Genomic DNA, 26,127 nt, shown 5'->3' with positions numbered 1-26,127 from the left:
TACTGATTATTCATCAAATACAGAAAACCCATTAAAAAGGTAAGTTTTTCATTATTTTGGAAAAATTTGGGGTCGATGCGCGGCAGAAAGATATCAGCTTATCGTAACCAAATTTACTCACAATGTTTTGAGGCTCTGTTTAAAGACGCACAAACTATAACATTAAAAAAAATCTGTTTAAAAATCTAAAAAACAATCTCAAAAATGATGTTTTTTTTTTCATATTTTGTCAAATTTTAGGCCCCATGCGCGAAGGGAAGACGTCAATCAATTTCCATACATAATTATTTTTTTCCTTTGTTTGCCTTTATAATTCGCAACTTTTCCGCTCTATTACAGCTTCAAAATAAGAAAATGAGTTTTTTCGGATCACCCTAGTGTCTATACGTTCTTAGGCATATATCCATTAGTGGTCGGTTTGAAGGAAAAAAAAAAAAAAACTCAACACTCATTTGGGGGTGAGCAAAATAGAAATTAAGTTCTATTGTTGGGTCATGGGAATACAATACAGTCAAGTCCCGACTTACGCGAGGGATGCGTTCCAAGGCCCCTCGCGTAAGTCGAAATTTAGCGTTATGGAAAAGGGTATGTGTAAAAACTTTTATAAACATAACCAATCATTTTAGACATTTGTAAACACCACCTTAAAGAGTTAAAATCCTTTTCTTAACTATACATTACTGTTTCTTACATAAAGAACTGAATTTTTATTTTTATTTTTAAAAAAACGTCTTATTTAAAATAAAATACTGCTATGATGCACAAAAACAATGATCAATGGGAAAGAAAGATAAAAATTAAACCAATACCGTACGTACAGCTTTTAGCAAGGAAAACAAATGCCCTATAGTTGTACTGTACAGTTGATCAGTAATGATATTTGTAACTTAAAAAAAGTGAAAATAATGATGATTTATGCTGCGTGATGAAACCGTTACTCTAATATATTTTTAAATACAATTGCTTCATTGGTTCTTTTATAAAGTCTCCATCTATAGAATTACCACTCTTCCTGGTTTCTTTAATTTACAATAAAGAGCAGTTTCCATTTTCATAATTTTTGCATTTTGCTTGGATACTATTACTCGGTGAACTTTTATGGATTTCCTTTTCTTGACTTTAACTGTACGTATGGAAGATTCACTCATACCTTCATACCTAATTGTTGTGCTACCCTTCGAAGCTTTTTTTTGGTTCAGCTTCAGCTTTTCGAGAAGCTTTACCTTTTCTTTAATTGTCAGAAACGTTCTCATTTTCTTTCTATCTTCATGAACTTTAGATGAAACAAGGCTTTTAGGTGTCGTTATATTTCGTTAACTTTCGCATTTAGAATGAAAAAAAATAATGGAAAATGAGAAGTAGTTGTTTGTATAAGCAATAAAAGTCAAGTACGGTGTGGGTTTTTCTTCAGTCAGTGATGCTAAAGGGATGAAGGTCCATTTACGAAAAAAACTTACACACCGCGGTTCCCCTCCGAAAATTTTCATTTTGAGGGCGAGGAATTCGCGCTACACTGTAAAAAAAATTCCGAAACGTTACTGGTTATTTCCGTGGAACGTTTCGTGATTTCAGAGGTTTTCACCTATTTCCCCAAAAAATCAAGTATCTTCGCAAAAAAGTTTCCTGAATTCCTAAAAGATGCACGAATGCAGACCTTGCACTGGTGTGAAAAATATTTTCTGCTACCAGTTTAAACATTGATGGAGCGTGTTTATTAAGTGTATCGACTTTAGATTGTGTATGGCCCGTCCGAATTGACTAAGCTTCCAATGGGAGCAAATAAGTCACTGGATAGCCACAGCTTTGCGAGGCAGGAATTGCAGGCAAGGATTATGCTTGGTTCTTGCTTGCAATTTTTGCGTAGTGGGGCCGTGGTTGCTCTGATACTTCTGGAGCTTCCTTGGTAAATCAGGAAGGTTCTAGTCAAATAAATTAAACCTATTTAATTTTTCTAGAAGGTTCACGACTGGCTTTAATAGGGGAGATTTCTTAATATTTCAGAAAGGTTACTGATGTTTGGCGGAAAACGTTCCTAGTTTTTCCAAGATATGTTACTGGAATAAATTGGGCACATCAGCTGCCTATTATTTTCCAGGAACGTTTCTGCATCGTTTTTACAGTGTAGCTCAAAAATTCTTTACTGTTGAAAAAATCGCGTTATAGCTATTTCGTAAGTCGGATCGCGTTGTAGCGGAAGTCGACGGTACTTCCTTTTTTTTCGTAAAAGGAAGTAAAAAAAGGGAACACTTTAATCAGTTAATAAAGGTGAAACTTCGGAATTAATTGTTTTTATTTTCATGAAAATGAAGCAAACTATTATAATTACACTAATCAAAGTAAATTTCGGCTGTAAGATGTTCTTGAAAGCAGAAGTTAGTTCAGAACGTTGAGGAGTTTGCAGACTTAACCGTGTACTAAAATTAACTTATTTCTGTTGCTCGCTCTCAGATTAAACTTGAAACGACTTTAAACTTCTTTTTATCAACTATTAATTTAATATTACAACTTTATGAGGTCGGAATAGTAGACTTTACGTTATTGAACATATTTGCTACTGCTTATTTACTATAGTTTAGGCAAACCTAGCCTGGTAACTTTGTTAAGGCTACACAGATCATACCATTACGCCACTGTTGGTTACGTTTGTCACAGCAATAATTTCTGATTTTTAGCCGGAAAAACACATATTTATAACCTTACAGTATTATTAATAGATGGTTAAAAAGTGAAATTATAAATTCTACTTTGATTTTAATATTTTACCAGATAAACGTTTCTACTTACATTGTTTCTTTGGCTTTCAATTTAAAAAATGATAAAAATATATGGATGGAAAATAATTGATAAAAAGTAGTTTTGAATTATTTTGTTGTGAGGAAAGGAACAATGTTTTTGAATTGAAATGTCTGAATACCACCAGCAATTATTTTCAAAAATGTATTTGAAAAATTGTACTTGCATTTTGCACATTGCATCAACATATCATCGACCCAATTACAATGAGATAAATAACTAATTACATTACCGAATGGAAATTTCCACTCTCTCGGAATAGAATGGTAAACAACAATATGTCCTCGCTTAGAATATTAGTCTACACATTTTGAGATTGAGTTTCCTAAAACAGAATAATTAAATACGTTGAGTTGAATCCTGATCAGAGTTCATATTTTGATTGATGTCTAATCCAGAAAATTTGCCTGAGCAGTGAGTATTGAATTGAAAACGGTATTTTCAATTCCAAAGAAAAAGTTTCATCTGTATGACAACAATAAAAAAAAAACAAGAAAATATTAAGAAACAGTTTAAAAAAAAAAACCTTTTATAAACATAAGATGTTATGTCCTTATAAAAATGAACAACTTAGTGATACGATCGAAACAAAGTTGTTTAAAAATATAATTTTATTCACATTCCTATTCTTCTGCCCGTCGTACAACAGAAGAGCTTTCTGCCGTTTTCTAGGAAACATTATTTATCTCTTTGTCTCATGCAAAGAATTCCTGGTCATGACTGGGACCGTACAGAAGCGGGAATATAATAAACTTATCAGCATTTGTTCCATCTTCCCTGAGTGTTTTACGAAACAAGTGGGAGTAAAATTAAGCTCAGTGATAAGAATAACACTTGTTCGTTTGAAGTGAAATCTTAATGAAATCTTTTCTCACAGAGCACCTGCCCTCTCTCTATTTCGAAAGTTTTCCTTAGAGAAAATGGTACTGTAAATTTCAAAATAAGAGAAGCATTCATAACCTTGCCTTGTTTTGTAATTATTATTGTAGCAAAATAAAGGAAAGGAAAAATAACAATGAATAAAATGGGTCGTAAAAGTGAATAAACTGTGCGTGAATAAGAATTTATAGGTTGATAATTGGTGTGAGGCAGGTATAATGTAACAATATTTGATCTAAGAATTCATTTTGGTGGCTGGAAAATTATGCAAGTCTGATGTAAACGTTCCTTAAAAATAGATTTAAAATAAAAAATTTTAAATAAAATAAGACCTAAAAATAAAAAGGCTGCTTGTGAATAAGATTTTATAAGTTGATAATTGTTGTGAGATAGGTACAATGTAATGATTTTTAATCTTAGAATATACACTCGTGGGAAAAAAATCCAACATCAAGAAAGACTTGTGCTAAATAAGAGAAATTTAATAGGCATGTTAATAAATCTGAAAGAAGACATCGATTGAAATTTCGCACTTCGCGCATAAGTATGGTGCTAATAGCGCCAATCAGAACTTTTAAATTAGGGTTGTTTTAAGTGTGTGCTGTAAAGTGCGTGATCGTTATTTATCTGTGAAATTCGACGTGCTGAGTGGATGTTAGACAAGAATGCATTTCAGAAGACGACGACGCCATTATCAATCGCTCACAGAGTTTGATTGAAATCGTGCATTAGGGATACGAGGCGGTGGATGTTCTTTCAGCGATATTGCATTAAGACTTGGTCCGAATGTATCCATTGCGCGTGATTGTTGGGAGAGTGTCCTAGGGATGGTACTGTCTCAACAAGATTGGGTTCCGGTTGGCCACGTAACACTACTGAAAGTAAGGCTCCTATTTAAGGGGAGCTCACTTATCCGATATTTTGGTTCCAAAATTGTTGGGTGAAAAAATATTATTACAAGAGTATGTACAAAAGTTTCATTGCAGAAAACTGGTGTCCAAGCTTTAGCTGTGTTGCCCTGATTGATATTTCATTATTTTATTCTGTAGGCGAAGACAACTTAATTAATGCAAACTAAAAAACTGTAACGTGTTTTCTACTAACGCCAAGACATTGCTATTTGCGACGCCAGTGATGTCAAGCCTGAGCTCATTGGAAGACGGAGTGGATATCCGTTGTGTTTTATAATGTAAGCAGATTCTGCCTCGCTGCCAAGAATGGCCTAGCAATGTTCACACTGTAAAAATGATTCAGAAACATTCCTGGAAAGTATTAGGAATCTGATATGCCCAAATTCTGCCAGTTACATATCTCGCAAAAAACAGGAATGTTTTTCGCAAAAATTCAGCAACCTTCCTGAAAAATCCAGAAATCTTCCCGTTTAAAGCCCGTCGTGTCTCAGGAACTTCAGAATAATCGTATGTAGGGACAATATAACAGCTTGGCGCTACCCTAATTTATTGAGACAGCTCCAAAAGCAGAATTGCAAGTAAGTATCAAGCATCTCACTTGATTGAAATTCTAACAAAAATACGCAGTCCACACTTACTCGCTCCCTTTGGAGTTAAATCAGCATGGACGAGCTGAAATCAAACTGAAACCGACACACTTTATAAATACCCTCAGTTAATCTTTAAACTGGAAGGTAAAAACATTTTTATACCAGAGAGAAATCTGAATTTGGATAACTTGTAGCAATTCAGAAAACCATTTGACAATGATACTTGATATTCCCAGGAAGTGGATAAAAACCATTGAAATCCCGAAACATTACACGGAAAGACTCAGTAACGTTTCTTAATTTTTTTAGTGTATGTTACCACGGTTACGTCTTTACTCACTTTGATTGTTTCATTACTTTTTTTTTTCATTTTGTTCACAATATTTTCAAAAACTTCCGTTTTTTCGCAATCAAAATTCTTTCCTTTGTAAAAAAGAATTTAATTTGAAATATTTTAACTGTTTAGAAAAATGCGACTGCTTTTATTTTCTCAATTTTTATTTAATTATGTACAGTAAATTAGTAAAATATTGCTATTACATCGTTTTTTCAATAGTGTTTAGTTTTCGGAAAATGTCTCATTTTGCGTTTGAAGCACAGAAGGGAAACTTTCCTCCTCTTTTAAAATGTTCTTCTGTTGGTTTTTGTTGGGTCGTGGTGGTCTGATCGGTAAGGCATCGGACTTGCGACTGGAACGTCCTGACACCAGGTAGCTATTAGCTCTTGGACTAGTTCTAAATTCTCATTAACTGTTCGATCCGGTGATGGTGCTGCCATCTATCGGTATATAAAATAATGGAGGCAAGGCACTTAGTATGCAGTCCTCGACATAAATACAGTTGAAGTCAGTTGTGACTCTGAATAGAATAGGAACGTCCTGGGGTTCGATCCCGGCCGGTCGAAGATCCACCGTCTTCATTAATGGTGACTGGGGGACGTAAAATATGCTCGTTGTGACAAAGTTTTCGAAGTGAAACGATACCTCTAGAGGTGGTGATCCAGGGATTGCTCGACTTCTGGTCTGGATCACAAAGATCAAAAATCAGAGCTGTCTTCAGAGTCCCATATAACTGGTTAAACCACAAACATTGGTAGGTACGGGGGACCCTGAAGGGAAAAGTGCTGGTTTCTGCTTTCAAATATTTCAAAAATATGAAGAGATCTTAAAAAAAAAAAAAAAAAACATAACGCGAAGTAGACGTTTACTGTAAATATATAGGTTAATTAAATTAACTTTAAATATTATACTGCAGGCAAAGCCGTGCGGCTACCGCTAGTATGAAATAAAGAATTTATTATCGCTTTTACCTTTTTTTTAAAATATCGTTATTAATATTCATATGAGCAACTGCTGTGACATCAAAATGAAAACATCGATTATCAAAATTAAAATACCGATAGTATCGATACATCAACATCAAACTATTGATGTTTTGAAACTTCAGGGTTCTGAAACACTAAACCCTTTTCATGCATATTCTTGCATAATAAATTCTAAAAAAATGTTTCAATGCTAGAACTAAAAGCACACTAATAAGTTTACTAACTGAGAAATGTTTGGAATTCTTGGACAGAAATTAATAAAAAAATTAATTTTAATTACTAACATTTAAAGTTAAATAATGCAAAGGAATAAATAATTTGTACATTTAAAGTACTAGAAAAAAAAATCATCAGTACAAATTATTTGGAAAACATTCGTAACCTCTTTTAAATTTCAATCCGAATATTAAAAAAGCTGAAAGTTAGTTATTTAATAATTAATTGGAAACAATTAGAGACATTTGTAAAAAAATCTGATAACATCCACACACACAAAGAAAGTGTAGAACAGAAATTTAAATTTATACTACGCAATTAAAATGATTCTCCCAGTAGACTTAGTTTCAACGAAAGAAAATAAAAGAATTATACAAAATAAATTTCAAACTCAAGCTACATTCAAAGATTTAAATATTTGTAGAAAATTGAAATTCAAACTTAGTAGATATTTAAAGTCAAATTTTTTTTTTTCCATTACTTATTTGTTGACAGCGGGTAAGAATAATTTATGAACATATGTATCTTAGTGGAAGACTATAATAATAATAGTAATAAATAAGAAAAAAACTAATATTTGAACAAAAGTTTAGAAACACTCAGAATTTTTTTAACAGTGCTCTAGAAAAATATTGTTATTATTATTTTTTTTTTCAATATTAGTTTAGTTTTACAGACAACAATTAAAAAATTCGTTCCGATGTAATAAATCTCATAATTAGTTACTGGTAATGAAGCTTTAATCTTATCTGTAAACTGTAAGCTTCTTTAAAAGTTTTTAATGATATTTTTGGCTCAAATGTTGAGCATCGATATCGGAAAAATATGGCAAGTATAACATCGTTAATAGAAAAAACATCGATCATCAAACATCGATGTTAGAAAAAACATCGACCCTCAAACATCAATGCTAAAAAAACATCGATCCTCAAACGTCGATAGTAAAGGAAGGCATCTATGTTTTAACAAAATTATTGGTGACTCAAAATCATCTATATCGTTGTTAGAAGAAAAAAAACATCGATCCTTGAACATCGATGGTGAAAGCATCGATGTTTTGACAAAATTATCGGTGACACGAATTTATCGACATCGATGTCGCACTACTAATATAAACTGTACAATGTATTGCTAATACCATTTTTTGCGGTAGGCAACTTAAAACATATTGTACCTAAACGTTTGAAGGTCTAAGTACTTAATGTAAGCTGAACATTTTAGGAAAAAATATGAGAATTAAAAAATAAAAAATGACTTAGGCTTAGTAAAAGAATAAATAGTGTTTTAAAAATCCGTGCAGCTCTGTTGTTTGTTTTTAAATTTTATCTTTAAAAATATTCCTTGAGTAAAAATATTCGTAGTATCTTTAAACATATTCGTAGAAGTAGTACACATGCTTTCAAGAAAAGTTTAAATCAGCATATCGCGTGGAAGCGATACTCTTTTCCCAACAAACAAGCAAATGTAGAAAATAAACATACTTATTTTTTGTTACGTAATCATGACATATATTTAGAAAGAGAAGTGTTGTTATAATAAATATATTTCAACTTTAAAATCATATTGATAATATCAAAAAAAAAAAAAAATGATACAGTAATATTATCGTCGGGTTTCTTTAAAAGCTAGTATTTTTTGAAAGACTATCCCGAGTGAAGCAACTGTTTGGTTTTCTCAGCAGCAGAAAAACTCTTATTTCAAAACGTATTTTTCTTCCTGAATTCTTATTTTTACTACATAAAATATCATTGGCGCTCGCCTTTGATACATATTTCGGCGTCAGCTTTAACTTATTACCGTTGTAACTCAAGCATACTTGAAAAAGAGACAAATACGATGATAGTCCGTACTTTGGCTGCTTTATTTTTTCTTTTTTCAAAAGACATTCCCTCTATGCTTGAAAATTTAGAAAAAGTGGGCTGGAAAATAAAGAAATTTAATGGCAAAATTATATGGCACTAACAAGAAAGCTGTCGCGTGCAGATTATGTTGGTTCAGTATTAAACAGCGAAAGTTTCAAGAACTTGATAACGTTATTTTTTTCCATACTTCTGTTAATCGCGACTAGTTAAAATGAATTCCAAAATTGTTTTTTAAAATGTAGAACAATTTAAAGAGTTTTCTTCTGAATGCTACACAATGTATAACATTTTTCAAAAAGTGAACTAATAATCCAAGTCGTCGTTATCAAAATTTTCCGTAGTTGTTATAAAAAGTAATAGCATACGTATTTTACATAATATGATTTTTTAGGTTAATACTCAGTGCCAACTATTTTTCAGTAGTCTGTGATACATATTAAAAAACCCGAAATTAATCTTCAGTATAAAGTGGATTCACTTAAAGTCTAAAACACCACCAAGAAATGCTTAAAACATAAATCTTAAGCTTAAAAACTACAACTACATATGCTGCTTGTGAATTAGGGTTCAAATCTATTCTTTCACTGAAATTTAATTTTTTTTCTCCTTAAACTTTTTCATCCCTCAACTAAGAAATTGTCGGCAGCAAAAATCTGCTACGTACGTCATAATTTCATGCTGTGTCTGCTACCAGGGGTTCACGTAAAAGGGTTCCCTTTTTTTTTAAATGTAATTCTTATTTTCCTTTACTGTCTTTTCAATTTTATTTCTACTTTTCCGAAATATCTAAATGATTTTCATGTCAAATTTTTGAGAAAAAAAGCGAAACTGAAATAATTTAGTTAATTTTTTTCCACCAACCTTGCGGCCTTTTCTGTCCCGTGATACGAAATAAAAAGCGGAAGAAGTATGGAAACTCCTAACAATTTTTAAGTAAATAACTTTTTCTAAATCCTGAAAGAGGCAGAAAACATCAGAGGCTCTGATGAAAAAAAAAAAACTCTTTCTTTGATAGAACATTCAAAAGAATTTCGAAAAATTATTATTACCTGATGAGCGATGTCAGATTTCATAAACTCTCTTCACTTCAAAACTTTTGTTCAAAAGGAAAAAAAACTTTGTCAAAGAAGATGAAGAAAATCTTATTAGATGGAAAGTAAAGTGTAAGAACTCCGCTCTTGACAGTGTTACGTTCTTGAAAAGGTACAGTGTTTACATTTATCTGAGCATATTCTTTAATGTAGCAAACATTATTTTTTCTGAGCATATTCTTTAATGTGTTAAGATGCAATAGATTTTAACTAATTTTTAATTTGTACCATCATACTTATACAAAAAATTGTATTCTTGCTTTCGAGAAAGTGTTTTAGAAATTTTTGCTCTGATAAAGAACATTTAGTGAAAGAACAAAAGTTTTTATTTATTTTGATCGCTACCTCAAAAAGATTTTTCAATACTTTAGTAGAACTTTTGCATGTGCACCTTCCGCAGTTATAAGAAGATTTTCAACTGCGTGTCAGGCGTCAGAGTTTACCTTTTGCAGAATGAGGGTTTGGTCACAAGAGTTTTTATATATGCATATAAGAAGCCATAATTGGATTGGTATTTTGATATAAAGTGGTTGGACGGTCTGTTTGTTGACCTTCAAAACCTCTCTCGCTCTCTTTATATTGTTTAGTCAATATAATATTTTTAAGTAAATCTTAGTTTTCTTGACTACATACGTACAATCATTACAAAGAGTTAACATAAATAAATAAAAAAATAGAAAACAAAAGAAAAAAATAGAAATGAGCTAAAATAGTTTTACTATCATAATGTCTTCTTTGTGATGCATTACAAACAATTTAAATGAAAAACAAGTTGAGACAAATAATTGAAATATTTTGTTCTGTTTCCCATTTTGAATACATCACTTACATAAAAACTTTGTCAAAAGATAAAACATTTTTTTTTTTTGAAAAATTTTTGCTAGTAAATGGAGGATAATTACATCAAAATGATTTCAGAGAACATGAAGAGTGTACAATAATAATTTCAGTTTCATTAAAGATATATTCCTTTTCTAATGTCTTATTAGTTAATTAAAGTTTGTAGTTAATACGATGAGAAATATATTTGGTTTTAATTAAATACATGTGTCTACAAATTAGAGATCAAATGCATGGGTATAAAAAGCTGAGAATAGTACATTTGAGGACTAGGTTAATTTGCGTCAGGTTTAGAACGAATTAAGGAAATTTCTTTACATGTAATTACAGCAGCTAAATGAATGCAAATATTTAATTAACATAAAGTGCACAAAAGGTAATCTTAGTTAATTATTCAAAACTATAATATAGTGAATTTCATTAAATGTTCATGAATATAATTTTCTAAACGTCAGTGATAATGAGATGTTTGAACAAACTCAGGAAATCAGTGCTGTTACAGGAAATATTCCAAAATTCTGTCTATTTTGGTTACATGACAGTTCATGATTTGTTTAATTTTTTTAAACATGATTTATTGCATCTAACTTCTTACGCAGATACATTTATGTAACAAATAATATTAAAATAGTAGTTTACTAAAAAAAATCTTGTTTAAGCTTTCATTAAAATATTTTAGTTTTATAAAAAAAAGTTATATTTTCGTATAATTTAAAATGAGTAGGCAGTATTCAATAACCTGAACCAAAGAAAACTGAAAAAAATATTTTTGTGCAGAATTTCGCTAATTTGTCTCCTAAATTAAAAAAAACTGTTTTCTAAAAAAAAATAGTTACATGAAAAATATTTAAAAAAAAAAATCATACCGCAATATTATTTAAGAAAAATATTAAACGAATTTCGAAATGTTTTTTGAAAAGTCGTAAATATATATTTTTTTTATGCTGGAAAAATATTTAGCTGTGAAAATGTATTGCTGTTTTTCTAATAAAAAAATCGAAAGCATATATATATCAAAATGGAGAAACATCTACCCTGAAGGACATCGACATATTTTTTTTATGCGGAAAACACTGCTTCGCTTTTAAAAGTAAAGTACGAAATTTAAACAGAAGAAAAACGTGCCTTTGTAAATGCAGCATAAAACTCTCAGACAGTTTCTCATGTTTAAAAAGTTTCTTTACGCTTATGTAAAAAAATAACGCTTTGCATTTTTTCGAACTACAGTTGGATCTATGTTTAACGACGCTCTATTTAGCGACTTTCTCTATTTAAAGACGACTTTTCCCGGTCCCGGATGCTCCACTATAGTGTTTGCATTCTACTTAAGGACGATTTTTTGCTGTCCATTGAAAGCCGTTAAATAGAGAGCCAACTGTATATTAGAATATTTTTTGATAATGCTTAAAGCCTATATGTGCTCTTGAGGAATATATTTATTTTACATTGCAATATAAAATGCAGTTTTACTAACCGGAATTTTCTTCTAAATGATTATGACAAAATATTGACTATATGAGAGTTCACAAACATATTTTCTAATTTTTAATTTATTCTTCCTGGTATACATGACTATACATTAAAACAAAAAACACACCATTTGTGACGAACATCAAACAGTGTATTGGGGTCAATACAATTTTATTCCATAAAATTTATATTATCTGCGTTGCGCGGCTTTTCTCGGACTGCCTTAAAAATAAAAGTTGTGTCAAGTGACGTATGTTCAACAATCAGGCTTAAATAAAAGAAAGAACATCATGCAAAATATTTCTTCCGAATAATGAAGACAGATAATAAAATTACTTTTTAAGAAATTAAAATGAGAAAGAAGGAAATAAATAAAGGATTTTAAAAGCGTAACCATGGAAACACGAAATAAAATGGTTAACAATTTTAATAGAGAACATATATTTGAACTTCACTTGATTCGCTTGTAATTTTTCTTTTTAGTTGAGATAGAGGGTTAAACCTTCGACCTTGGGTTGAATTAGATCTGGAGCAAAAAAAGTCGCTCTTTCCAATGATGTCAAAAAGAAAACAGTGAGACACATCATTTCTTTTTTATTGAAATAACAATGAAGAAAGAAGTGCCTAGATTTCATCTGAGCCTGAAAATGTTCGAGTTAAAAATGCGAATTACTCCCGCCGTAATTAAGTTAGACGATTGAAACAAATTGCGTAGAACGCGAAAAACTCTAACTTTCCCCAGGATATATAATATTAATATGTGCAAGTAATTTTTCCTCCCCACATTCGGGAATTTATGTGAAAATTGGGCCTGAATTGGAGTAAAAAAGAATTATTTATCAAATTGTTTTCGAACTGGACTGTAAATCTCTTCCGGACTTAAAGAAGAAAATTTAAAATTTCAATGAAATCGGCTGGGTAGTTCTCGAGTTTTGCGCGTTTAAACACACAGACGCTTTTTGGAGACTTAATTTTATACTAAGTAGAGATGAAAAATCTCTACTTACGTACTATCGCAGCTACTATTTTCTTTAGCGCCATTCAAAATGTGTGCATTATCTTGAGTAGGTTGGCACGAATTTTTGTCCTAGCAGAATATATAGTTAAAGCATTTGGTCAACCAAGGTGTTGTAGGTAGCTGTCCCACAGAGAAATGGTGGATGAACTAGAAAGGAAAACTTCCCTTCGTTTTGCAACAGGTTGAGTCAGATAGTACGCGCGAGCAGTAGAGCTCATTTTTATTTATATAACCTATTACAAAATGTAGTGTTCTGCTTCCGCTTTCAGTTCATCCGCCATTTCTTCATGGTTCAACAACAGCAATTTGGAGGATACTAAAATAAAACAAAGCAGCTGAATCGTAAGAACATAACTAGCACTAACGTTTGATGAAAATTAATCTTCTTCCACCACCATGGGACTGGGAAAGAAGAAACCGGAGCTGTTCCCATACAGGTCCAACGGTATACTGAACTTTCTTTGAATCCTAAAAAAATATTCGATTGCGCCACCCTCATTAGAGCGACTGGTGCAAAATCTTAATCATCACAACACCCCAATGGAGTACATTTGTATTTTAATTATCATTCAAAGCCTAAGCATTATTTCTTTATGTATAACAATATATCCTAAAAAGAAATAAGCTAAACGATAAAACTTATGATTCCGCCATCCTGCATCTCTGGAGTGTTTGACCGCAAAAACTTATTACTAACAATTCACATAGAGATTTATTTGTGCCAAATTTAATTCGATTCCATTTATTACATTTTAAATTAGGTCGGCCGGGAGAAATCATTTAACACATAAATACATATATTTATATGCAGAGGAAACATGGTAAAATGGTTTCAATACTCCTTAAACCGAGTAAATCCTTTACAAGTTCAAGGTTTTCCGACTGAAATATTTTTTATACATCTTTTGGACTTACACCTCTCCCCCCCCCTCAAAGGAATAAAAGCACGTTAATTATTTCATTTCATCGCCTTTAATGAGCAAAAATATTTAAAATATTAAGAAAACTAAGATTTATATCATATAGGAAGTACCAAATTTGTTTAAAGAAAAGCATTCATGTTTCTTTTAAAAATCATTTATGTATTTTGTGTCCCTTTTCCTTTCAACTTTATTTCCCTTTTACTTTAAGAGCAAAAATGGGAGGGGGGGGGTCAAAAAACTATAGTATGATAGTTGTGCAAGACATGCCTTTGTATTCTTATAACACTCTGTTGCAGCTGGTTTTGAGGCTTGAAACACTGAAAAAAAAAGAAAAATTAATGAATTTTATTTTGTGACTTATTTTCCTTCTTTTTTTTTTAAAATTAACTTAACACTCTGCGTTACCATTCGGTTATCTAATACACAACGTTTTGTTTTTATCGTAGTAATTAAATTGAATGCTAGACTGACCGTATGAAAAATTTTCTGTTCTCTGCTCTGAGAGCATTCAGCTGTATTCATACTGTTTGTTGCAGACAAATTTTATTTAATGTTAATCGAGTTAAAAAGAAATTTATACTCAGCTTGCCATTGAAATATATTTTTTTTCCATTTTTTAAAAATAAATCACGATGAGTAATACAGTATGAGACCGCAAATTAGGAATCCCAATATCCGGAAGACACGAAATTCGGAACTGTTTTCCTTTAAAAACACCAAAACCACTAAAAATTGTTTTTTTTTTCTTTTTTTTTTAATTTTCAGGTTTAAAAGTTCAAAATTGCTATGCTTCGTTTTACTGCGATTGTGGAGCAATGTTTTAACATCCACTTTTAGTTTAAAATATTATTTTTTTTTCTTCTCATAAGTATGCAGTACAAAGCCTATTGAACATAAGTAAAAAATTATTTTTCGTAAAAATATGATTTATTTGTTGTATCGATTGCGCATTGCATAAAGCAACAACCGCGGACTAGAGGCAGCTGAAATTATCTCCGACTTTTGTTTTATCATAATGAAGTGTATTTTCATTTTATGTATTTTGTCACTCCTGCTCTCAGCTAGTGCACATATATGCATCATATACAGCACTGGATCATATCCTATAACCGAACATTCGGTGTCTTAATAAGAACATCGGAGTCCTGCTAGTGCCAATCATGGCCGTTTCAACTACAGTCTACTTTTCTAGGGTTATAATATGACAGGAAAAATGACTATGCACAGTGACATTTTTTTCTTATCTTGAATATGTTTTTGTATTTATTTAAAACCTTCATGATTTGTTTTTCTTTTAATGTAAACATTTTAAAGCAATAATTTTGAAGTCAAGTCAGTGCGGTATATTAAACCTAATTAGGTATATTGTACAAACATTTTATAAAAAAGTATTAAAAATAATAGAGCATTTTACACCTACATAAAGAAAATGTATGAAATATAGTATCTACATATACAGGGTGTTTCTGAACTCTTGGGCAAATCAGAAAATTCATCAGGAAAACGAGGGTCCCAAACGTCTTCCGAAAGAGATAGGCGGCATTAAAGTTTAGTCTCAAAAATTTCAAATGATCGTAAAAAACGGAAAAATTGGACGATTCGCTTGCGGTTTTCGCTTAAACTGTTCTATTAATTAGTATTTTTCGAAAAAAATTTTGAATATATAGTTTAAAAAATGCCGATAGAGGGTGCTTTTGACTTTGGAGTAACGAACAATAATTTTTACCGCCATTTTTGAATATCATTAATTTTTTTCTAATACTTGGACTTAAACTTAAATTTTCAGCTAAAAATCAGAATCAGTGGACGTGATTAAGTCGCGCAAACTGAACTGTGTACAAAAGCTGAAATAACTGTCATAAAAAAAATACATTAACCCAGAAGGAAACGAGCGATCTTCACGAAACTTAAAATATATGTGGCCTGTAACAAGATAAGGAAATAATTACGAATTTGGAATAGAATTTTGTTTTTTTGAGAAGTTATGACATAATAAAGGTTGCAAAACTGTAAGTTGTATAGCCTCCTCTAGCAGCTATACAAGACAAAACACGGCGCGGTATGGAGTAAAATAGGTTATCTATGACCACTGCGACTAAATCGGGATTTATCGTTGAAGATAACATGCATCTGTATGTCACAACCCAGCTACTTAAGTGCAGCAAAAATGCAATCGACGAAAATCCGATTCATCTCAAAGGACGCCGGTTAGAGATACCAGCATCTTTCAGTCTACTTAGGATTGTTTTTCTTGATACCACCAGTTTCTTGGAAGGGGTTAAATTTCATGTAACTAATGTTAGCGATCTTGTTGATACGGCAAGGACGGCTCTTGCGATGTGCGATCTTCGCGTTCATTTCTTTTTCTGGAATGCCTTAACCGACCGCAATGGAACGATTCATTTATTTTTTCCTACTCTAAGCTACGACCATATCGCTCCGACCGAGGTGGCGGCAGATACACGCGTACAACCACCTGCTTCTCTGGGACCTTCTGTACGTCCCTTTAAAAGTTCAACAATTGTTCGTATACCTCTGAAAAGTCGTCTTAGTCACAATAGCGTCCTTACAACTCGACAGTTTCTTTTAAAGTGCCCTTTGACACAAGCTTTCACACGTTCAATCGTACCTATCTGCGCATCTTGTATGCGCAAGGCGCAGTCTCTTTCGTCACTGTTGCCGAAATTTAAATTACCTCTTACCAAACTACATTCTTGCCGAGTTTGTTAGTTGCAGCTCATTTTATTCTTGATGCATGCATTTTTTTTTTTTTTTTTGTGACAATGCGTATTTCAACCTTTGAAGACAGTTCAGTTTTCACATTTTAATCACTCCCAACAATTCAAATTTTGAGCTCAAAATTTAAGTTTAAGTCCAAGCACTAGATAACATTTAATGAGATTCAAAAATAGCTGTGAAAAATAGTTGTTCGTTACTCCAAAGTCTAAAGCGCCCTCTATCGGCATTTTTCGAACTACAGCTTCAAATTTTATTTTCAAGAAAATACTGATAAAAAGAATAATTTTGAGAAAACCATAAACGAATCGACCCATTTTTCCGTTTTTTATGATCGCTTGAAATTTTGGACTTTTAATTTTAGTGGCTCCTATATCATTCGGAAGAAGTTTGGGACCCTTATTTTTGCTATTATATTGTTTGTCTAGATATGTGCTATTTCCCCTTAAAGTTTTGCCCAAGAGTTCAGAAACACCATGTGTATGTATTTGAAGGGACCCAAGAATCTTTTCTATGAAAAATATAATCAAACAAATGCACATATTTCTAGCGATTATTTTGTAAACTACTGGCAAAAAAGATCATTTTAGTAATAAATGCAAATTTAAAAATTGCAATGATCAAAAATTTAAAAAAAAAAAAAAATGTTTAAAAAAAAACGAAAAAAAAAAGCATACGTTCAAAAATATAAAAATATAATCATGTGTATTAGTATAATTAATTTTTAGAAATCGATTAATGATTTAAAAAAATATGTGCACAGAAAGCTTTCGCAAATTTTCTTTTTAACCTTCAAAATGTATAATTTTAACTCTGGAAAAATCCCATGTACGAGAAAAGGTTTTCCAAATATGCAGTAATAAGAATTACTAAATTACGCATTTATGATATTTGTAAAAATTAAAAAAGCAATCATATTTCATGTTTTATATACAAATTTATTCTGCATCACTCAGATCATACATGGAGTTATGTCAAAACATTTTTTTTCTTCTAGGTCATATCAAAATCAATGAAGATGATGTTAAATGTTTGAAAAGACTATGTCAATGAAAAACACGCATACACACAATATACCTTTACAGTTTCATTGGACCTTAATGTTAATAGTTAGGACAAAATCGGAAGTTTTGGTAGCAACTTCTTATTTTGAAAGAACGAAAAACAGACGTACACATACAAAATAAAGACTTTATACAAAATGAAATGAGAAAACAAAACACAATCAGAAAGAAAAAAAGGTAATTTTCTTCTGCTGTGGTTAAACTATATAAATATTTTTGGGACGATATTGCAGAATAGTTTTAAGTCATATATATGTACAAACACATCTTGAATATTACATAAAATACCAGTAATAAACATAATGTATTTACTCAATGTAAAAAATAAAGCCAGACTTTCGTCACTTGAAAATACTTTCGCGTGTAAGCTTAGCTGATAAATTTACTTTGATTTTGAACTATATAATGGTTGATTAAAAATGTCAGATTTTCAAGGATATTAAAGTGTGTTACCAATACAAATTTGTTATCCTTTATATTTTATAAATTACAAATTTTGCTTCAGTTTACACGTTTTTTTTACAAAGAAATTATTAAATGAAGTTCTTCAAAAGTACTTAGCACATCAAACCTTTACTTTTAGTGCCGCAAAAGTATTAAATTATTATACATTATTTTACAATATGTCACGAAATCGTTATAATACAACACATTAAAGAGAATTTTTATTTTTTTAATTTCCGTAAAAGAAAGGAAATTTTTTAGAGAAAACTCATCAAAATCAGTCTTTGGTGAACAAAGATTGCGACTAGACAACACAAGAATAACAGTGTTTCTTTCGTTTTATAATATTATTAAAATATATCACAAATACAAAAAAGTGCTATTATTCAGTCAGCCACTGTTGAGTATTTCTGAACTAATATCATTCATAAAACAATTTATCGTAAAATTGGGAAAATAACACTTAATTTCTTTCAGCAAGTTTTTTTTTATATTAAAGATTTATGTCGACATTCGGAATGATGCTGAAAATGTTTTTCCTATTTACAAAAGAAGAGCTAAATTTCAGTTGACTTCAATTAAAAGAAATAATCCAAGATTTCTTTCTCCATTAAACGACAAAATTGCACATAAAAATCCGACTTTCAATTGAAAGATCAATCGTACTTAAGTCTTCAGTTGAAATTTCTGGAAATTATTCCTTATGTGTGAAAGAAAAGGATAGACTAATTAAATGGTCTTAATTTAGAGAAAAATATTAATTATTATAACACATAACACAACAATAATTATCACACATATTAATAATTATATATTTTTTTTTTTTTGAAATACAACGCCAAAATTGTCAGCTGATATAATTAATTCCCAAGGAAACTTAAAAAGTATTTATCAAAGCTAAATACTAAACTTGCTATCAAATCGTTAATTTCGTTAAAAGGTAGTATTCTCATACACCATTTTTTTTAATTTGGTACCGAAAAATAAAGAAATTGAAAAAAAGATTTGGTTAAACAAACTATGCCTTAAAATATTTTTTAACGACAAAATTATATGTCTGTCAATTTATTTCTCATTGTAAGGAGACCAAATTCATCATAATACATTTTATTTAAGTTTGTGAAACAATCAACGGTTATGAAAAATCACATTAAATATTTCTATTTTATAATGCTTTTTCTTACTGAAATTCAATGCAGATTTGAAAAAAAGGTGATACCGTTCTTTAATCGTAAACAAAACTGTAATTTAGCATAATGTATGTTTAAAAAAATTTTGTGCAGGAAAGTGAATCTTCTGTATTTGAAATGCCCATTTAAAATTATGCCTGCTTAACATGAATTAGTTCGTAAAAAATAAAACTATTTTTGCATTAAATAATAACAGATAAACTCATTGACGAAGTTAAGTTGAAATTTATATATTCTTTAGGTTTTTAAAATAGCTCACAGTATCACAGTAGTAACAGTATCTTTAATAAATACAACGATATTTTCAACTTAAAATAAAATGTTATTTAGACACTACCAAAATAACTAGAATTAATATTTAATAATTTGTGACCTCCCCCTCAAAAAACCCTAAAAGAATGCTTCCTTAACTCTTACAACTTTGAAAACTATGAAATTTATACGTATATATTATAAAACAAAGAAACACTGTTTAAAGTACTAAATTTGCATCTCATGACATTAAATACAACACTACAAAGAAAACGTATCAAAGTAAAAATATATTTACAAAAGAAGTAAACAAAATGAATTACATTTTTAACACAAAATAAATTATATGGCAAGATGTAATATTAGCGTAACATTTGTATTCTTAATTTAAACAAATCTAAAAAACGATTTATTCACTACGAAGAAATCGGATATCATTGAAAGCATCCTTTTTATAGGAACATATTTTCAGTGCTAACAAATGTAATAAATAATTTTATTTTCTTATCATTTTTAAAAAATAAGTTTACCACTATTTTAACCTTCTTTGTTGTCAGAAATATTTCTCTATTAAAAAAATAATAATAATTTTCAGCATTGTGATGTTTTTTTTGTTAATGTACTTATTTGCATGTAGTATCGAACTCTAAACGGCAAAAATCTTGTTCTCAAATAAGGAAACCCGTTGACTATAACGCAAAGAGTGAAAAAAGTATGGGTTGAAAAATTTTGCCCATTTATGTTCCATGAGCTTTTCATAAAAAAGGACTACTAATGCAAATCACTTTAGGTTGTTTGTTTATACACCTTATTTCTGTTTGAATAATTTATAAACAAATATCCCCAACAAATATAATCGTAAATTTGCAGTTTATTTTTTTAATAATTCAGTTCTTTCTTGAATTATTAAAAGAATAATAATGACAACTCTTGAGGATGTCAACTGAAAAATTACTTGGATTTTTTTTTTTTTCATTTTAATGATGTAAAGAGTTTTTTACGGCACCAAATGCCGTTATGTTGAGAACGTAATTATAAGTATTAACTGACAAACAATAGAAGGAAAATTTTATTTTTCAATTATTTTTTCTAAGAAAATATGAGATTTTCTGAATATAGTTCTTGAAAGAAAAATAAGTTCCCACCTACGAGCAAATGTTTTCCGAATACTTTAACTATTGTATGAGTAACTGTATCTTTTCTCGTTGTAATCTATTTAGATCTAATTTTAAAACAGCATTTTAAACAATTTATTTCTCCAAATTTAAGAGAAACATAAGAGTAACGGGGAAAAAATGTGTTTTTTTTTTTCAATATTTAGAAAATATATAGAAAAAATTTAATTTAAATTTACTTCAGTAATACTTATTAATGTAAGATTCTTAGAAGAAGATTATTTTAATATAAGTTTTTCTAATATAAGAACTAAATGTATATACTAAAATAAAACTTAACATTATGTTTGTTATAATATAGTTTGTGACATGAAAAATGTACCATGAAAAGATCAAAGTTGAAACTCTAAATTTTTCCTGAGATTTTCGCTTAGGGTCTTAAAATGAGATCCCACCCAAAGCGTACGTTTCAGAACACAAAAATTTGATTAAAATAAAAATTAGAGTGTAAATAAAAGTTGATCAAAGCATTAAAAAAATAGTTATTAAAAAAAACTACTACGAAGTAAAAAGAAAGTATAAAAAAAAATCCTGTAAAAAATGAGTACTGTCGCATTGTTAAATAAGCAAATGCGTTTTGTGAAATCTTCTTTAAAATGAATTGTCTTTGAAAATGTTAATCCAAAACACGTGATTATTTTTATAATGGAAAAAAAAATAAATAAAAAATCACTTATTGGAAAAATTGAAGATACTATATTTATCATAGCTTTTTAAAAAATATTCACTTTATAGGTGTTCACTGGTTTGAATGTCACCAACAGTCACACAGTTAGAATTAGAAGCACAAGTTTAAAGACATAGAGATGTCACCAAAAAAAGGGTCACTTCATCATTTTTAAACTTAATGAGTAGGTAATGTCATTAATTTAGTGACTAAATGTATGATCATACAGGATTGGTAAGATAGGTAGAGTGACTGAGATACTATTTGATGATTCAATACATAATTAATATCATCAAACTGGCATTATCACAATCAAAGTTTTCAAATTATATCTATTAGCATTGCCGAAGTTGTATCGAAATTAACAATGTCTCCAAAAGTAAGTCATAACAGCAAACAGCGATCGAAAAATCATAAAAATCTTACGTTTGGAAGTAGTGTAATTCAAACCGTGAGCAATTGACTCTTAGATATAATCAATATAATAGATACAAGCTATAATTATTGCTTTGAATGTTGTTTAAAATTAAATTTTATAAATATAATTTTACCCAATGACTTATTTAGTAGTCCAATGATAGGCATAACTCCATTCTTTTCACAATAACGCACATTAAAGAGCATAGTAGTTTTTAATGATTTCACCGAGTAAAAACATTTTGAAGATAAGGCACACAAAGAGATTTTCTTTTTGAAGCACAAGTACAAAATTTGAGCACCACAAATCGTTTTCAATAAAAGCTCATCGGCGGCCGGAAAATACATCCACAGGGCAGATACATTCCACGCACTGATAATTACGCAGGTTAGGGCACTGATAATTATGCAGCTTAGAGCACTGCAAATTATTCAGATTCGAGCAGCTGAATCCAATTTGTTCATGTAGTACGCATGAGTAAGGAAGAAGTAGTAATTCATGCAGTTTATTGAGAGAAGATTAGTGTCAAAATGCCATTTCTTCGAAACATAAAGAAAAAAATGTAGCTGGATGATGTAAAACTTGCACATTTCACACCGCATCCAATTGGCTAAGACAGTAAGAGGCATTTGGTTTTAAGAAAAAAGCGGATAAGGAGTAAAGACACAATCTCCAGAAAGAACTACATTTGTTGGATTCAACGATCATATAGTTTCGATCTCTTGCTACTTCACTTTATTGTCACGTTGTTTAAAAATGCATGAAACATGATTCAGAACATAAAATGCTTAACAGTCAAGTCTATTCCGTGTAGTTTGGTCTTGATATTTACAAATTGTTTCCGTTAAAAAGGCGAGCATATGTGCTAGAGGAAGATTTCACATACGAATGAATCTCACCTAGCATATCCTAGATTTCAAACATATAAGGAATACGTTATTACAAAAGATATCTTTGAATATTATCTGTCTCACAAACAATGAAAGTTTGAAAATCATGAACGCGCTTCCACAATTCAATCATATTTAACAATCCATCAAGAGTTGGTAACTTGCATTTTTGTACGGAAACACATTTAACTGGATTAAGCTTTCCATCAGGTCTTCCTCACTTTCAAGATGTGTTTAAGAAACATTTAAGCCTTGATTCACAGTAATCGGTGGACTACTTTTTTTAGACAGACGATCACTCATGTGACGATTTTTGACGATCAGCAAACGTAGAAGTAGTATCACACGTCTTCTAGTTACAGAAAGTTTCTACACTGTCCATGTGACGTCTTGCGTACGTTTCAGTTGTATAATCTCGATGCTTCAAAAAGGGCAAATAGCACATTAGTGGATGAGTCCAAAGCTACTTTAGACCGGGGTGCTTCGTCAGACGAGATGTCCATCGAGCTCCCCGGGTGGGCCACCGGGAGGCATGTGATTGCACTGATTGGGCGTCGAATGCACCGGGGAGTGTGTGACACCTTGCGCATGAGGATTGAAAGTGCTGAGAGCCGGTGAGGGCTTGGAGGAGGTTGGTCCGCCTGGAGGATATGGAACATAGTGGTCGCTGCCAGGATTGTAATGCATTTCTGCACCACTTGCTGCAGTGCGACCAGGAGGAGGGGGTGGGTAGACCCCTTTTTCAAATGTCTGAAATAACAAGAAAAAGTAAATTAACATAAATGGGCCGGTTTAATGATTGAAAATGCGTTTATAGCAAAATACGGTAATGAACTGAATGTATACTACCGTCCGATGGGACGGCTTTATATAATAGCAGGCTTTAGATTCTGCCAATAGATTATGACGCAAATATTACTGGTAGGATGCTGTTTTTGTGACAGATTGAAAGTTTGAAATGTGCTACTCCCTGCTTTATCTTCAGTGTAACTTAATTTTGCTTTATTGCATAGGTATTAACATATATGATGTAGCACAGTTTCACACCATGCTATCACAAAGTCTTTCCCTCTACGGTAGGCAATAATATAAGAGTAAGACATCACCAAGACATCCTTTAACTCATGTTATGTTACAGTCGAACCCGCATAATGGAATAGCCATTTTAGCTCGAAAAAATACTCTAATAAACGGGAATTCCATTAACCGGGATCAAAATAACACATTACATTAGTTAAGTACATTGAAAATGTATTGTGTTAAGTGGGTTATTATTTTAACTGATACTTTAAAAAACGGACTCTACGGTATTTGATATCTAAATGACCATCCTTATTATTAAAATGTGATGCATCTCATGCAACTTGAAACCGATTTTAATACCAGTTGTGTTACAATTCTGCTTCTTTTATATGCGTTTAAGGATATTTACTTGAAAAATGTCTACTATAAAAGTGTATTTTAATCACATTATTAAACTATATCGATACATTAATGAACACATTTATTAATATTTAAATGCTACAATAAATTTGTAATGTTCTTTAAATCGATATCAGCAACGCATAATCGACTTTTTAGAGTAGGTAACACACAAATGTGCAGGGAAACCAGAAGGTCCTTCATTTTAATGAGCAATTTTAATAGTTTCAATTTAGCTCCGTAATCTAACAAAATATACATCATTTATTTGCATTAAAGATCATTAAAGCACTTTGTGCATATACAAGCACATCAGAATGTGATCGGGAAAAATACAGAAATACATTTGAATCGTAAGCGAAATTACTCGACCTATTTTGTTTGTAATGAAAAATGTTTTTGTTGGTAATACCAAATCTATTTTTGTACATCTACAAAAGTGTATGAATTATTTTTTCTTAATTATACTAGAATTAAATACTTTAAACCTGCTTAAACACGATGTCTGTTTAAATTTACTGACTTGTTGGGATTTTTTGAGTTGTTTTGATATTTAAATTGAAATAAACTATTTGTCTAGGGCAGTCGTTCCTGCAGTGGCTTATAGTTCAATGTTTCTTCAGTATTTCTAATAGAAAAAAGTAATTACACTTTGTTTAAGTGACATCATGAGTTTACTAAATTACTGCATACTAAACCATAAACATACTTTCTTTCTACTAAGAAATTTAGTTTATTAAGAGTAAAGCTTACGTCGGGTCTGTCGCCCAGTTTCAAGTTATAGGCATTCCTCCTTAGAGCGCTTGTATAAAAATCCTCTTCTGTTCCATATAAAAGCTTATTGGGAACACCACCACCACGGTCGTATCTGTCCTCCAAGTTGACTAAAAAAATTTACAAAACATTAGTTTTCAAAAACATAAACAAAAATTATTACAATACATTTGCTTGGCGAAAATGTCATCCTCTTCGAAAGTAGAGTGTATATAATATGGTTATTGCATTTCAAAAATGTGAAAGCGAAAATAATAAGGTTGTTAATGTATGTAGATGATATTAAAATACGGTATTGTTGGTTACTTACCTTGATCAGGGTAGGGATAGGGACAATAATAAGGCATTGAAGAATCAGGGATATAAGTTCCATCAGAGTGAGCACTAATGTAGGCTGTGGTTTCAGCTTTAACCTGTTCCTCCTAAAATAAAAAATTACAATTAATATGTAGTATGAGTTAAAAAACGTAAAACCAAAATCTTTAAAAGACATAAACCTTTGGCAAAGACAACCTTTTTCTTAAATTTAGAATATCAATAAACGACAGTCAGTTCTTCATAACATTAGTTTCCTAAAAAAACGATGTATATTACATAGTTTTGTCCTAAAAATAACTATTACAATAGTGTATGTAGATAATTAAAATATATATTAAATCTTTGAATTTAATCTTTTACATACTGTAAGAAATTTCCGAAAAGTCATGTCATTTCCGTGCAAAATACGGGGATTCCCGTGCAATTATTTCCGTGCAAGAACTAATGGCAGTATCTTTTATAATGTAACTTTGCAAGAATTCCTGGGAACTAAGCTGGTTGGGATTCGCTTGCAGTTTGGCTTTAGCTTTGGCCATGTTTGCTTTAGGAGCTATTATCATAAACATATTTAACATTTCTCTTAAGTTTATTGGTTTATTACAAAAAACATGAGTGTTTTAGATTAAAAATATTTCGGATTTCTACTAAAATATTTCAGGTTAATACAACAAACTGACTTTTAGTGTGAAACGTTGCTGTTTTAGCTAGGTATGTTAGTGGAAAAAATTAGCTGCCCATTTTTTTTTTTGCTGGGACGTTTTAGAATCTTTCTTACACTACACACACGAAATTTTATTTCATGTACATTTGTCTGGATATAAAAAATTCAGATCTATTTAATTTTTTTAAATATCATGTACG

General features: G+C 30.8%; 1 protein-coding gene across 1 annotated transcript in view; it reads right to left on the bottom strand.

Moving 5' to 3' along the window:
• Window positions 1-23,238: 23,238 nt before the first annotated feature.
• The window catches only part of LOC129228432 (nephrin-like), a 347,783-nt gene continuing 344,894 nt past the window's right edge, over window positions 23,239-26,127 (bottom strand). Inside the window, exons 20-22 of the mRNA XM_054863113.1 lie at window positions 25,259-25,370; window positions 24,928-25,058; window positions 23,239-23,502 (exon numbers count right to left, since the gene is read on the bottom strand). Of these exons, the coding sequence (XP_054719088.1) occupies window positions 23,239-23,502; window positions 24,928-25,058; window positions 25,259-25,370 (507 nt within the window). The remainder of the gene's footprint in view (window positions 23,503-24,927; window positions 25,059-25,258; window positions 25,371-26,127) is intronic.

Source organism: Uloborus diversus, chromosome 8 (assembly GCF_026930045.1).
Source record: "Uloborus diversus isolate 005 chromosome 8, Udiv.v.3.1, whole genome shotgun sequence".
NCBI classification, from domain to species: domain Eukaryota; kingdom Metazoa; phylum Arthropoda; class Arachnida; order Araneae; family Uloboridae; genus Uloborus; species Uloborus diversus.
Note: the sequence above shows the minus strand (reverse complement) of the source record. Positions and strands in the feature narration are given on the sequence as shown.